This window comes from Tiliqua scincoides, chromosome 7 (genome assembly GCF_035046505.1).
Source record: "Tiliqua scincoides isolate rTilSci1 chromosome 7, rTilSci1.hap2, whole genome shotgun sequence".
Classification (NCBI taxonomy): Eukaryota; Metazoa; Chordata; class Lepidosauria; order Squamata; family Scincidae; genus Tiliqua; species Tiliqua scincoides.
This window is the reverse complement of record NC_089827.1, coordinates 36,072,797-36,088,592: the sequence shown is the minus strand read 5'-3', so window position 1 is coordinate 36,088,592 and position 15,796 is coordinate 36,072,797. Positions and strand designations below refer to the sequence as shown.

At 42.7% G+C, this 15,796-nt stretch overlaps 1 protein-coding gene across 1 annotated transcript in view; it reads left to right on the top strand.

Annotated features, from left to right (window-relative positions):
• The window catches only part of SOX5 (SRY-box transcription factor 5), a 445,318-nt gene that overhangs the window by 107,236 nt on the left and 322,286 nt on the right, over positions 1–15,796 (top strand). The window contains exon 3 of the mRNA XM_066633459.1: positions 10,551–10,761. Coding sequence (XP_066489556.1) covers positions 10,551–10,761 — 211 coding nt within the window. The remainder of the gene's footprint in view (positions 1–10,550; positions 10,762–15,796) is intronic.

The following is a 15,796-nucleotide window of genomic DNA, read 5'->3' as shown; positions in this document are numbered from 1 at the left end:
GTTCAAAAGGAAATACACACTGGAATGTACGTTAATAATTAAATTGAAACAAAAAGTTTTTACAAACTCTGGAAATACACACCAGAAGAATGGCAAATAGCAATGCTTCAGTGTTCCTTCATGTTCAGGACAATGTGAACTGGAATGCCTAAATCAGGGGTAGGTATAGAGAGAGAGAATTTCTGAGGCATCCCCAGCTGCTATGCTTAGGTGCACAGTGTGCAGCTGCTATTCTGTACTAGCTGTATGGGAACATGTTTAGTAGCCTTGACCTTACTGTTTCACTAAGTCAGGAGTCTACAGCCTTTTCAAAACTGAGCATCAAGATGATAACTCCTTGGCTTATATAAGTGGGGTATTCTTTCTTTTCCCTTTCATTTTCTTCAGCTCTCTTAAAAAAAAAATAAAGAAAATGATCCGGATGCCACTAGGATAGCCTACTTGAATCAGAGAAAAATATACTTATAAATTCCAGTCTGCTGAAGATCAATAGACTAAGTGAAGAAGGAAGTCATAGTTTTTCATTGCTGGAAAATAGCAGCATTCACTAACCAACTAGTTCATGTCTGATCTGATGCTCAGTTTTCCTGGGGGGGTAGGAGCTCAAGATCTTCCCCCACCATGCTGTGGTAAGGTCATATATAAAGGTTCTATGTGCTGAGACTCGGGAACTGATTAGCCACGTCCACACTTCGTACAATAGGATTTAAAGCAGCCATCACACCATTGCTTGTGGTATGAACTGACCCAAAGAAAGGTAATTGAACAATGGATGGAACAGTTTGGGTTCAAAAATCAAAACAAATCATTAGACTCAACCTTGCTGGTCATCATAACTGGAAAATGCATTCTATGGTTTTTTCCCCTCTTAGAGACCTCCAAGACTGCATCCGCAACCTTGCTTATCCATTCATTACTGTCTTCTGATGGGCAGTTATGTTCACAGTTGTCTGGCTTGTAATTACCCAACTACAGGCGGCTGGATTAGCTCAGGTCAATGAACAATTTAAGGCTTCGTCTGTGGGAAGGTGATGGTGGGACAGCAAGGGGAAGAGAGCTAAAGCTTGTACTAATGTCAGTGGTGGCTCTCAAGCTATAATTTGTGGTCCATAATGTGTTTGCTGGTGGTCTCCTTGGAGGAAGTTAGCAGACTTCATTCATTTACTTGCCTTCAGCTTGCATCTAAATGTGCAACATTTTGATGTGGCAGGATGGAGTGTGGGGGGATTGCATTTCAGAGTTTTCCTGCATTTTTGCATATTGAACAACTTACCATCACAGTTTGCAATCTGGGGAGAAAAATATGAGAAGTGCAATCGTGTTAGACAATGTGCTTTGACTGTAGCTTTTGCTTTTTCAGTGAATTGAAGATGAGATGATAGCACTATTATTGTCTATGGGCTACACAGCCATGGCTTTTGTCTTATTTTCTCTCATCAAACAACTTCTGCAGATTTTCGAAACACCACAAAGCATGTTTGATCAGAGAAAATAATCAATGAGTCTAGTCTGGGAGACAAAAAGAAAGGAGTACAGAGAATGATGGCTCTATCATACCACCATCCGCTCTTAAAAACTAATCCGTCTCTAGTCTGTGTTGAAAAGTACAAAAATCACACACAACATGAGTAACAGCCAAGTGTTATACGATCTAATATTATTTTTTCCAAATAAACCATTACTGTGGTTGACATAAACTGGGAGGTGTGATGTGATCATAAACGGGAAAGGAAATGTCTATGAGACAATCTGTCTATTAAAGTCTACGGTTCTTGCCATGGAAATACAAACACTTGAGGCATCACCCATATTCAAAGACTGGACTGGGAGCCATATTTTGTGTTGATGTAAAACTGCAAAGCTTAATAAGCGTCAAAAGAACTTCACTGCTTTTGGCATTGTGGGAATTCAGAATGCATTATCATGACAATGTGTCTGCTGAAAAGACTCTGCTCCTAGTTGACATGTGCTGAACCTCATTTGAATTAAGCATCAGTATATGCTCACCTAGTAGTAAAGCTCTCAGTTTAAGAACCTACAGCAGTTTGTCTCAGTACTTTGCAGCAGGGCCTCCAAGAGGAATTTTATCAGGGGGTACAAAGTTTCTTTGGGGCCCCTTCCCAAAGGGGGAGAGAGGAGTGAAATAGAGCCGGGAAGGTGGCGATAGGTAGGCAGAACAGGGGTGGGAAGTGGACAAAACAGAGCAAGCAGAGGGTGACAACAGCTGGAAAGATTGTTCCCAATGTAGAGCCCGGGACTACGCAACCACACAGTGTTGGCAGCTAGATACAATAATATGTAAAACCAAACACACTCCTAAGTCTTTTTAAAATCTTTTAAATATAGAAAATAATGTCAGAAAATTAGCATCATATTTAGGCTCACACTAGAATGGAAAGTATCTTATGTATACAGAAACTTACTTCTGCAGCGGCTGTAGTCCTGCAATTGTGTCCCTATACACTCCTTCATGTTAAGCAGATCCACAAGTCAAAGAGCTACTGTAGCGGGTCAGTTTCCTCCCAGATTTGACACTGTGTTAAAAGAGTGTCTTGTATGCATTCCTTGGCCTGGCACATACGAGCAGCAGCAAGCCCGCTGTAGCATCCACTGTAGCACCCCCAGCATCTCATACAGGCAGTCCAGGTGAGACAGGAAAATGTAAGATCCCAGGAAATTTCTGGGGCTTATCCATTGACTCTTAGGCCCCCTTTTAGACTGTGTGCCCTGGTACAATTTAGCCGCTCTCATGAGCTCTGCTTTGGGCCCCTTACCTAGCAGGCTGTCCTAGTGATACTACTCTTTATCAACCAGAGATTTGGCCTGAAGCCCTTCTGGTTGAGCCAGGATAACAGCACAGTGAGACCCTCCACCAGTGGAAATGAACCACAGAGAACAATCTGTGTCTTGGTTAATGCTTTAGCTATATCTTAGCATGCCTATTTATATGTATGGTACTTTTTCGCATGACTTGATTTGTGGAATTCATTGCCATGTGATGATGACCACTAGCTTAAATGGCTTGAAAAGGGTCATAGACAAAGTAATGGAGGGTAAAGTTTGTCAATGGCTACTAGTCATTATCACTCTATGCAACCTCCAGGTTCAGAGGCCTCTGAATGCCTATCACCAGGGAACAATAGTGGGAGAGGATTATTTGCTTTTCATGCCTTGCTTGCAAGCTTCCTAAAGGTATCTGGTTGATCTGATATATTCTTATGTTTTATGTATAGTGTCCATCACCATCATACATGTGAAGTGCTTTGCACGCTCAGAAAGCACAATTCAAATGTTCATTTTGATAATGGTGCTCATATCTTACATTTGGGAGGCATGAAGTGGAAGTGAAGCTCCTAACACAGGAATTCCAAAGCTGTGTATCCAGGGACACACTCAGTTCACAGAAAATGTATTAGCTCAATGATTGTAAGACCCTGCAGAGCTAAAGTATCCACCCAGGTGGAGAGGCTGCCCACTGTGCATGATTTATTGTTCTGGATCCCTATTGTATAGAAAAGAGCACTATCTATGTAATATTGTGAAATAAATAAATATGGCAGTACCAACTGCAGTCTGACAATTGTACAATGTTAAATTGGTGATATTCCAAGCATCAAAACAAAAAATGATAGTCTAACATATATACATTGATCAGGCATAAGACTTTCGCATCAAGTTCAGAATCACCATCAAGTCAACCCTCACCAAGTTCTCATCTGCATCAAGTTCAGTAACACAGAGGAAGGCCAAAGGTAGGACCTGTGTACTTTGCACAGAGAAGGTCTCAGTTTCAACCACTGGCAGCATCTTTAGGTAGGACTAAGAAAGATGTATGAAACTGGGGAGGGCTGCTGTTGGTCCACACAGACAGTACTGAGCTTTGTGGACCAATGGCATGACTCCATATAAAGCTGCTTCATATGGTCCAGTAGTTCAGACCATTGGGCTACTTCATCTGAGAGATGCTATAGCTCAGTGGTAGAGCATCTGCTTTGCATACTGATGATCCCTGCCATCCCCAGTTAAAGGATCTCAAGCAGCAAGACTGGGTATTACTCCTGTGTGCCACTGATAGGAACATGCCTTAGAGCAAGTCAGACCGCTAGTCCATTTCAACCACCATTGTCTACTTGAACCAGTTCTTCAGGGACTCAAGCAGAACAAAATCTTTTCTCTTCTGCTAACAGCTTACTTTAACTGGAAATGGATTGAACCAGGGCTTGCCTGAATGCAAATCATCTTGATTCTTTTGAATCATCTGGATTCTCTACCACTGAGTTATGGCCATTGGTTTGAAGACATATTGGCTGTCCTGGTTGTGCATATCTCTAGGGGGTGCACATCTCTGCCTCAATTAAATATATGAATTTTTTTTGTATTTATTTTGACATTTTATCCATTGTTGCCATCTAGCTGAATTTGGGGCTTATAAAATAGAGTTACAGGATGATTGTCAATGTGAGTGATAAAATTTTCTAGGTTAAAAAAAATTACTGTAGAAATCTTGCTGAGTCATATCCATCGTGTTCCTGAGATATGATATTTTAGCATTTCTTCTTGAAACAGGGAGAAAAAAAGAAAATAATTTTCCAGCCAGAAATGTGGTAGATATTTTCTTTAAAAATATAACAGAAAGCAACAAACCAGTTGAACTACATAAAATCTGAAGTAGTGCAAAATGATTTCTCATTAGAAGAGAAGTGAGCATGCTGCCTAATCTTAAAAAGAAAAACTGTCCAGGGCGAGATGAAGTCCATTGTCCAGTGACATGACTTTACCTGTCAATCACGAAGGTGACAAGGGGGCTAGATTAAGCAAAGCTTCATCAAGATTAACAAAGGAAGATTATTGACCTCATCCCGAAAGGGCAGAAGCCTGTTTTATCATTAAACCTTGGAAGGGGGATGTTCCCATTGGTGGAAAACCTGTTTGGCAATTAGAATAGCCACTTCCTCTGTGATTAGCTCTGGATGGGCTTGAAATACTCAATTATTGGGTCAATCTCTTTTATTCTTAGTGTGGGGGGGGGGGAAGGAGGGGAAAAGGGAGGCATTGTTACTCCCTCAACAGGATCTAAGTGAATTTCCCTGCTTCCCTTTGAAGTGAGGAAACAAGAAATTGCATCAGGTATTGTGGTATGTACAATGTCAGTCTGCAAGACAAAAGAGGTTGTTGGGTTGTGGTTGTGTTGTGTTGTATGTGTGTTTTAAAGAAATTATTTCTTTGTTTGACTTTTATGTTGTCCTAGCACCCATTCCCATAGGATTTGTGAGGTAAATGAACAACCCTGTGTCCCCGTGCAGTGAAACAGCTGCTAACCTTGTAAACGTGTTAGAAAGATTAACACAGCCAGAGGCTGAAATGTAATCAAACTTGAACAGGTGAATGAATCTCTTGCAGAGTGCGAGAGCTGTCCTGAAAGCAGCAGGAAGAGAGAGAAGAGGGAACTGTTTGATTTGCCTAGTACTAGTGAATGGGCATTGCCAGGTTCCTGTAGTCTGTCGAACTTCTGAAAGTCCTCCCCTATCTATTCACTCATCATGTTCATTGATGCTCCTGTACAAGTACCTGTTTTAGTTTTGGGGGGTAGTCTTTCCTTTAAAAATCTGTCTTGCTTTTCTTTTAATACATTTTTGCTAGGGGAACTTGTGGCTTTGCAAAAAACTTCCTTTCTTGGATAGAGATATATGTCTCATTGGATAAATGTTAGAAAGCTTTAGAAGAAAATCTGATGAGGTGGGTGAACCACTGCACTTGATTTCTTGAGTTGTTAGTTGTAACTAACAATAAATGTCTCCTTAACTTTGGTTTTTAAAACTATTATTGTTATTAATTAGCCCCATCCGTGTACATGGCACTTTACAAAGAATGAGAGGGCAGGTCCCTGCCCCCAAAGGCTTACAATCTAGGAAGTACTACAAGATTGATGGCAGCGGAAGCAGAGGAAAATGTTGGTAGGAGTAAAGAGAGGAATAAAAATTAATTGCAGAGGGGACCTATCACCCTCATGGTTCCAGGCTTGCGGTCACAAACCTGAATTAGAATCCCCAAGTGCTCAGTGAAAGATTAGCTCTGTTTTGCGTTAACTACAGTGGTCGCAAATTCTAAAGCATGCTGAATCTAAACAAGAATAAATCATTAATTCATGCTTAAATAAACTTCATATATGCCCAGAAACTAGAAGAAACCAAAAGTTCATGCTGTTCCTTGTGCCACAATTTAGTCTTTGAATTCTCACACAGTTTGGTGTCTTTCCTTCTATCCGCTGTCGAACAGTTGTCAAAGAAATGTACAGTGGTGGTGCACCTCGTTTGTGGTGATGTAAGCACATAGAAAGTTTCAGGTCATTCCAAATCTTCAGGCAGTATAGCAAGATAGCTACGAGATGTCAAACAACCTGCTTAGATATATTGTGTGCTACGGCTCTTTCTGGCTTAAGAGTACAAGCGGAGCAGAATATTACATGCTTGAATGTTTTCTTGTGTGTATTTCTCTATCTTGCATCTGGAAAGTTAGCAAGGAGGGTGAGGATGCCAACCTCATCTTCCTCCTGACATGTTTGTTTTCTATGTGCAGTTTTTTACATTCAAGCACATGCTCCCGTCTGCGAGTTCTTAAATGCTGCGACTCAGTTAGAACTATGACTCATACTTTTTTCCTCTAGATGTGTAGTGCAGTTGTCTGGTCTGTGGTGCTGTATGTGGACTTTTCAGTTCACCTATGAAATTTTGCATACTAGTGCATAACCAGAAACTGGATAAATGAGTGAAATTGGCATTCTTGTTTTGATACACCCTGTCCTCTGCCAAAGAGTCTGCCAAACAAAGAAGCAACAGCTCCTTGCATCTTTGTCTTCCAGCAACTCAACACTGGATTCCATGGTATTCTGAAACTCTGGTAAGCTAGAAGTTTGCCAAGCTCAAACATCTGTTTTGTGGGTGCACAGTGGTGTCAGAGTATATGGAGCAGCACCCCTCACCCCCAATGAAGCCTGAGTGCTGATGTCTGCAGCATCCTCTCCTTCTCAGCCATCTCTCCCCTCCCCCCCCAAAGGAAGCTAGCAGAAAGATGTCTGGAATCTTATCCAGGGGCAGCCAGATGATTCCCTGACTTCACACAGCCTGCCCTTGGAAACAACAACGTGGACCTGAGGAGTCTGAAATGAAGCCAAAGGCTCCTGAGTTGAGTACTGGCCTCACCCAGCCAAAGGCAGGCCTCATGGGTGATGGTGCTCTCATTGTTAAAGCAGTTAGTACATAGCCCCATCTTCAGATAATGCTGAGATTTCTCAGCAAGCTGACCCCTCCTTACCAGAGGATGGGATCCCCTTGCAAGCTTGCACAGCTTGCCTTACTCTATTTCAGTGTTTCTCAGACTGTGGGTTGGGACCCACTGGGTGGGTTGCAAGCCAATTTCAAGTGGGTCATGTAGCTTGTAACTTAGCCACCATCGAAAACACAGAGCTGAAAATACAAGGTACAGAGCTGCTGGGTAGGGTGGGCTCCTGGTGGGAGAGAGGCATGGTGCTTTGCCCTGAACAGGTGGAAAGATGGGATGCTGGAAAAGAGAGAAGATGGTGTGGTTGGAGAAGGATCCAACTCATTGATCTGATTTGACTTCCAGGCTGGAATGTTTGAATTCTGAACTATGCAATATAACAGCATGAGTGCACTTTGTATTGGGACCTTTGGCTGATCGTGGCTTCAGCTTGAAGCCTAAATTGATGATATCACTCCTGTCCATGACATCACTTCCAGGTTAAAGACCCCTTCTGGTGGGTCCCAACAGATTTTAATTCTAAAAAGTGCTAAAAAATTTGAGTACCTCTGCTGTATTTGATCATGAAAGAGGAGAAGGATGACTGAGGAATGGATGTGGCAGCCGTTATATGTGCACATGGTGAGATGCAAGTCTTCTCCCAGTGGGCCATCACTTGATGGCCCCTTCCCTCTCCAGTCTGAGGCCACTGGGTGCTTAACTTTGAGCTCTTCTTGGGAAACCAAGGGAGGGTTCACAGATAAATGAGAAAGCTAGAGAGCTGGCAGGGTGAATATAAGATAGCTGATGAAGGGGGGAAAGAGAGTGGGGGAGGCAAGAGAAAAGAAATAGCAAATTGGGTAGGAGCCACCTAAGGAGGGAGCCAGCCCTCCATATCTAAGGAAAGCCTTCCATGTCAGCACAGATCCCCAGAACAGAGGCAAGGGAGGAAGCACCCATGCAGTAGGCCCCAGTTGTCTCCCAAACCCTAGACCTAAAAAGAGCAAAATTATTGAGTTCTCCCTGATTTCTCCCCCTTGGGATGCCTTAGGTCTTGTTTCTGTACAAGGCCCTACAGTCCATAGGATTTTCCTGCCTACCTAATCATGGTGAGAACATAATGGAATAGCATAGCACATCTTCACTGACATGGAGATAAGAGCATAATTTTCCAGGCTGCTTATCTGAAGGATGACAAGAAAAGCTGTGTGCCTGTAAATCCAGGGTGGGCAACTTCATGGTCAGTTGATTTTCTCAGCCAGTGCTATCATTCTGCAGTCCCTCACCTTCATCGTTTCGGGCTGCCTGAGAGACTGCTACTCCACTACTGCTGTTTTGCACGGGGAACACTCCTTGTCCCTCTCTGCCCCACCATCACATGAGGCAAAGGCAAGAAGATTCCTGTATCCAACTGTTGGCTCAGACAGAACTTGTGACCCTTTTTTGGCTGGTGTCAGTGTGTTTGGGATTCCTCACCTTCACCCTCCCTTCCATTGTGCTGTCTGAGATTAGCTGGTTGTCTCTGGAACCAGATAGGAATTTTTTGCTGTCTACCTGACTGGCCTTGGTTGGCATTTTTATTTTTATTTTTGGTCAATCCCAGGCTGTTGTAATTGGTCAGGTGGGTTTTTTCTACAGCCATAGTGCTCACGTCCGGCAGGTTTGTCATGGACCAAGGGACAGGAGTAGGGATTTTGGTATGCATCTTTTGATAAGAAGTCAGTGCGTGAGTCAGGCCCAATCTCTGGAGTCTGCCTAGCTTAGGGAGGCTGGCTGGTGATCCCCTTGGGCTTGGATTACAAAGTTGCCCTCAAAAGCTTTCCAGCCTGAGGGAGGTGGTACTGTGCAGTTCGGCTTCCTCAGCCCCTTGTGGCTGGTATAGAAAAGCTCGGGTGACCAATTGATGGTCTGTTGCTTGAGTCAGGATGGCAATGCCTGAAGGGTAGTAAGGGTAGTAGGCAATCACTGCCAGTTTATTCAAGTGGCAGATTGGCTTTCAATAAAATGTGGCCTAATTAAAAAAAAAAGTGATGTCATCCAAGCAACTTGTCTCTTGTTTATTGGGGGGGGGATACATGGGCAGTGCATAGTTTTCTCTTGCCCAGGGACAGAGTCTACGCTTGGATAGAATATGTGGATTTAGGATCACTAGTCCTGTACTCTAGAAACTGAAATTTCAACTAGAAATCTGTCTTGTGTGAATTTATATAGCCCATGTGGAGAATAAGCCCAAACACATCTTTGCGGCACCTTAAAAGACTTAACAAATTTATCCTGGCACAGCTTTCATAGGGAAGTGCCTTCTTCCTCTAATCCATATGGAGACCATCAAAACAATTATAGCCCAGCAGCGGGAGAGAGAGTTTAAGATACACAAACATCAAGATACTGAAAAAGGATTTCCAAAGGAGGAAAAAAAGCATATGGGGGCCAAATGATTGCTGGGGGGAGATGTTTGAAATATCAGAAGGTGTGAAGAATATTGGTTTCACAGGACAGACCAGAACATAGCTATTAAGAGTCAAATCCATTAAAATAGCTGAGAATATTCTTGGTGACTTTGATGAGAGCTGGATCTCACCTTTGTTGGAGGAAAGTGTACACTTGTGTCACTGGACCTACCATTTTTGAGCATCATTAGGATCACCTTTGTGCCAGGAGGCTTGTCTTTAAAAAGGTCTTTAAAAAAGAAAAAGAGAAAGAGAGGTGGAAGGGAATGAAAGAGAATAAATTAGAAATCTCTAAATGATTGCATCCACAGAGAAAACATAGCGACTTGAAATTTGAGTTGGGGGAGAGACACCATCTTGTGGTCTGGGTATTTACTGTCTGATAATTGTTTTGTTTCTAAGAGTAAGCATCCCTCCTGACATAAAGCACTCTGAAAAAGCAAAACAAAACAGGAAATTAATAGGTTTTTTTTGGGGGGGGGGAAGGGAAGACCCCAAAGGCTGAATATAAAAAGCTGTAAAGGCACAAAAATGAACCATATGATTGTCACTGGAAAGTATATGAATGTTAGCAGTTTCCATTTGGGGGGGGGAATATAATCTTCCTGTCCTGAATGCTAATCTTTTCTCACTTCAGCATCTAATCATAGCTGACCCTTGACAAAAGCCCTTTGTTCTTCATGTTTCTGAAGTCATATTTCTTCTTCTTCTGCCCCCCCCTTAAAGAAAGGTGTTGACAGAGAAGCAAATGGCAGTGAACATCCAACAATACAGAATTTTATGTTTTCTTTGAGTGTGCATGTGTTTTAAGAGGTGTTTCATCTGGTCTTGTTTCTCTTCCAGGAAGTTGATGGCAATAAAGTGATGTCTTCATTTGCCCCGCACAATTCATCTACCTCACCCTCAAAGGCAGAAGAAGGTGGGCGTCAGAGTGGAGAGTCATTCTCCAACATGGCTCTGGGAACCCCTGAAAGGCGCAAAGGCAGCTTAGCAGACGTTGTGGACACTCTAAAACAGAGAAAAATGGAGGAGCTGATCAAGAATGAACCGGAAGGTAAGGGTAGTAGGAAAAGGCTGGTTTTCCCCTTTTCTCAGTAACTGAGATTCTCCAACTTCAAGGCAGGCCAGTATGTTGTGAGCCTTGAAGTTCCCACCTCCCACCCCCATTTTCAGTTTCACTTTGTCTTCCAGAGACAGAAATGAACATATATACACCTGAATTCATCATTCAATACTCTCTCCTTTCCACATTACACTGTTTTGGATCATAAGACACATTCACATTGATTTCTTGTGTAGCTTGAAAAACAAACTTGCAGTTATTGTTTCAATAGGCTATGTCTAATCCTGCTATTTCTGGACTTTATAAAGATAGATTTTATTGGGGATTTGAAAGCAATTTTAATTTAAATGGAACTATATTGTTGATTTTTAACACCTTACCTTGTCTTAGATGCCTTTGGGCAGACAGGTGACTTTGTTATGAGTACCATGAATAAATGCATGTGGTACCCAGTTTTGAAACTAACTACAGCATAGCCCCTCATGGAAGCAATGAGGGTTACTTCCACAGAATGATAGTCATGACTCCCGTCCTATTTAAATTAACAGGTCTTAATGCTGGTCATGATTAACTTGCCTCATTGATTTTAATGGTATTGCATCATGACTGAATTTCTTTGGAAACAACCCAGACACCTTGGCTCCCCAGCATCAACCTTACTTCTAGTGTTATTCTCAACAGAGAAAATTATAAGGATGGATCCAGTCCTGCGCTGTGTTCCTCGTACTGGTTCAGTATAGCAGCAGCACCGCAGACAAATGTAAGTTCCAGAAGTCATTTCAATGTGACATCCAGCATGGAGGATTGACCCAGCTTCAGTTTAGCTGTCCTTCCCCTCCTCTCCCCTCCCCTTGTCTTCTCTCCACCTTTGTGCAGGACCTTGTGCAGGTGGAAGCAGGACTCTGGAAAACTATGGAAAGTTTCTCTTGTACAATAATTCATTGCCCTTCTGGTTATCTGGTTAACATTTCTAGCTGGTAAAAGTTGTTTTAATAACTTGCTGCCCCTCTGAGTACTATTTCTTAAATCTTTCACACTTATTTGGAATACAAAATTCTTCATACTTCAGTACATACTTCAGTACAACAGATGTACTGTTTCATACCTTGCGCTCTCAGTCACATGCCATTTTAAGAGATGAACTGTTTCCGATTCTGCAATGTTCAGGAATACAGCTACTTTCTGCTTATCATCTTTCTCAACATGGCCAGTTGCCTTCACGTATACGTTACAACTTTGAAGATTCTGCAGCTTTACTTGAGAGGTTCAGTTCTTTTAGCAGCCTTCGGATGCTCCATTACCACAACTTACTGTATTAATCACAATAATGTTTCCTTCAATCATTTTTTCTTTCTTTGAAAGCCCACTCTTTTAACCATGATATATTTTCCTAAAAGTAGATCAAGTTTAAAATGGAATCAGTCTTCAAATAAAACTTTTTGTTTGTTTCAAGTACAAGATAATGGGTGTACTCAGCCTTCTCTAAAGCTATCTAGAACTTTTGTTGCAAGAAATTGTCCTCCTTAAGGGGACAACTTTTTTTCCCCCCCAATTTTGACCAGACAGGGTTGGGGAATGCCATCCTGGAGGAGAGGGCACCCAGGAGCAGGTTGCAGGGAGCTGCTTAGATTCAAACGCTGCAGAATTTTGATAGCCCCCAGGGGCAGCAAGTGCTGATCTGATGACTGCCAGTTCCCGCCCCTGAAGAGAAACTGCAAGGAATTGAAAGGGCATGGTACTTTGGCCTAGAGACCAATGAATGGCCTCTGATGTTGCCAGTAGGGACTTGAGCATCCTCTCTGTGGTGCCATTTAGTACAGTAACTTAACCCCAGGGGTTAACAACTCCTGCTAACTGGGCAAGAGACACTTTCTTCAAGTGTGTGCGCCTCTTTTTAGCAAGGGGAGAGTAACTGGCCCGCCTCACTCCAGCAGTGTCTTTTCTAGTGGCTGTCTGCTGGTATTCTTTTGCATCTTTTTAGATTGTGAGCCCTTTTTGGGACAGGAAGACATTAGTTATTTGATTTTTCACTGTAAACTACTTTGTGAACTTTTGTGTTGAAACATGTTATATAAATACTGTTAATAATAATAATAAAAAATAATTTTTTTGCCATCCTCCCCTGGAAGGTCTGGAAGATGTTCATCTTTAGGCAGATTCAGTGTCTGTGAGACCTAGAGATCAACATAGCTCAGGGCCATTGACAAAGAGGTCATCATCTAAGAAGGCTCTGGGCTGTGCCACAACAGACTTGCTATGTACTTGAATCAGTCTTTAGAGGAGCCCTGTATAGACATTAGTCAATATGCAGGTAGCTGGGTATATTACCCACAAATGTTCACCCCAAAACTCCATTCCTATACTTACACATCCCTCACCCCAAGTTATATTTGTCACAGTTTTCACCCAAAGAGTCAGGAGCAAATTAGGGAAATTCTAAACCCTGGCAGGATGCAACCCGCACCCTCTTGTACCAGCCTATTCCACCTAACCCTCGAGGATAATGTAGTCTGCTTATAACACAAATGCCCAGGTTCTTTTGAAATACATTCCCTTGGTCAATAAAATGGATTACACTTAATCTTCACAATAGAAGAACTTTATTTACAAGAAAAAGATTAGTTCTTAAGGGGGACATTGTTGCTCCATAACCATTAATATCATGCATTTACATTAGCATATAAAAACTAGAACAAGTTAGCTAGCTTATCTACAGGATAGTAAGGTTACTGAATGACCCACATTGCGGGACAGTCAGCAGCGTAATACGCCATAAGGCTGCCTTCTAACATACTCCAGCATAAGGCATGCTAACCCTAGCTTTCCTTTTTGTGAACCCCCCTTTCGGTTAACCACATCTGAATAGCCTCATGTCTTCTTCTACTTAACAACCAAAATCTCTCTTAAAGGAAAAGACCACTTGTCTAACCGCCTGACAATGTTGTCTGCAAACACTTTAGCCAGGGAGAGATTCTTCCTGTAGTAGGGAATCTTTCCCTGGCTGGCTGCAGTGTCCATCATCACAGACAAATGCTGTCCATGTGGGCTTAGAATCAAGTCAGGATAGGGATGGAGTTTTTGGGTGTGCACCAGTGGATTCTGTACCCAGTACAGTGTCCACACTTTGATTAAAAAGAAAGTGTACAGGACTTTCCACTTGTGGACAGCTGGAAGCAAAGTTTTTCCTTACTTCTCTTGACGAGATTCCTTCTGACAATTCCTTCCTTTTGACAGACTTCTGCTTTTTGAGTATGAAGTTGCTTTTCTGTAACGCTCAAGTTTATATCTTCTTTTCTGTTTATGTTCTGGATTCAGGCACATGGGAAAGAAGGCAAAAGTTGTAGGAGGAGCCAATCTTTTAATGCACAGAAATTATGAGAAAATGAATCTAGAGGAACTTTGGCCACATTACAGTGAATAATAGATCGTGAATTAGACAAAAATAGACCTTGAACTATTTCAGAATTTTTCACACCATTGTTAACACTGGTCTAGCTACACCTCATGTTGGCTAAGATCCAACTGTATTTCTCAGCTCTTTGGACCATCTAAATTTGTTCATAGAAAACAAATCACCATGGTGACTGGACCAGTGAAGATTGCTTCCTGCCCACATCCTCTTGCATAATTAGTGTTGAAATCTGCGGAGAAGAGAAATGTGGCGTGGACTATTGAGTCCAGCCAGGAAGGAGGGGAGATCATGTGAGCAAGCCTAAGGCTGCAATCTGGTATATACTTACCTGGGAGTCATTTCCGTTAAACTCAACTGGTCTTACTTCTGAGTAGACATACCAAAAGGCTTCATTGCTAGTTGAGTATCTGGATGAATGTATGGGGCCCACAAAGCAATGAGACCAGCAATGTGAAGTCATGGGTTGGCTACTAGTACATGTGTATAGTTGGGAGTTTCTCAAACAATACATTTCATGAAAAGCTGGATACTGTATCTCCTCTCCAGTGTGTGGATAAGAACTGATAGTATTTGATGATGGATGCCACCGTCATCTCAGTGTATGGAGTGGTGCTGTTTTTGGAGTGGGTTTGCAATGTGTGGATAGCTTTTCATCATTTCTGCAGCAACTCTCCCCCCCCTATCTGCTTATGCTATTTTCCCTCAAATGTAGTTTTACAGTTAACGATAGATTAGTATAAGGCAAATGCAATTTAGGTTTCCTATATGAAGTGCCAGGCTAACTCAGTGGTGACCCTGGCCTCTGTGCTGCTTGGAGTCACAACCACAAACTGCTGACCCCCACCAACTGGCCTGCCATCCCCCACCCACCAGTCCCGATGTCTGCCTCCCTTCCAGAGGCCCCGGGAGGTGCCTCCCTGACCCTCCAAAGGTCTTGTAAGGCCCTCGGAGGACCTAAAGCATCATTTCTAGTTTTGTGGAGGAAATCGGAAGTGATGTTTTAAAGCCCTTAGAAGGCCTTAGTGCTTCTAAGTGCTGGGGAGTGCTGGGGTGAGTTTCCAGCCCTCAAAATGCCTTCTAAGGGCATGAGAAGTCACTTCCAGTTTTCTCTGTGAAACCAGAAGTTATATTTTTCAGCCCTCCAAGGGCCTTACAAGGCCTTTAGAAGGGTTGGGGAGGTTGTGCGCAGCTTCCCTGGCCTTCAGAATGCCTGTGAGGGGAGGCCCTCAGGGGGTGGCCCTTGGATTGGCACAACAGCTGACTGAGTGCTGTAGGGGAGCCACGGGAGTGGGTGGTGGTGCAGCAATGTCCCACCCAAGCCTGGCTCCCATGGCATTTGTCCCCCTTGTCCCCCCTCAGGTACATCACAGGGCTAACTTGCCAATAGAGTTTGCATCCAACCCTGGTATAACGTGATCCATTTTCAGGAGATGGGAGCAATTTCAGCTATCCAGGCTGAAAGAAGTGACTGCAGGGAGCCTTTTGGAGTTTTGGAGCCTTGGAAGTCTGCTTGATTTCCCCCCATCAATTAATTTGGTGTCAACTACAAATGTGGTCATTTCATTTTTCAACCCTGGTTGTTTCTGAATAAGTTAAACAGCACCAGTTCCAATA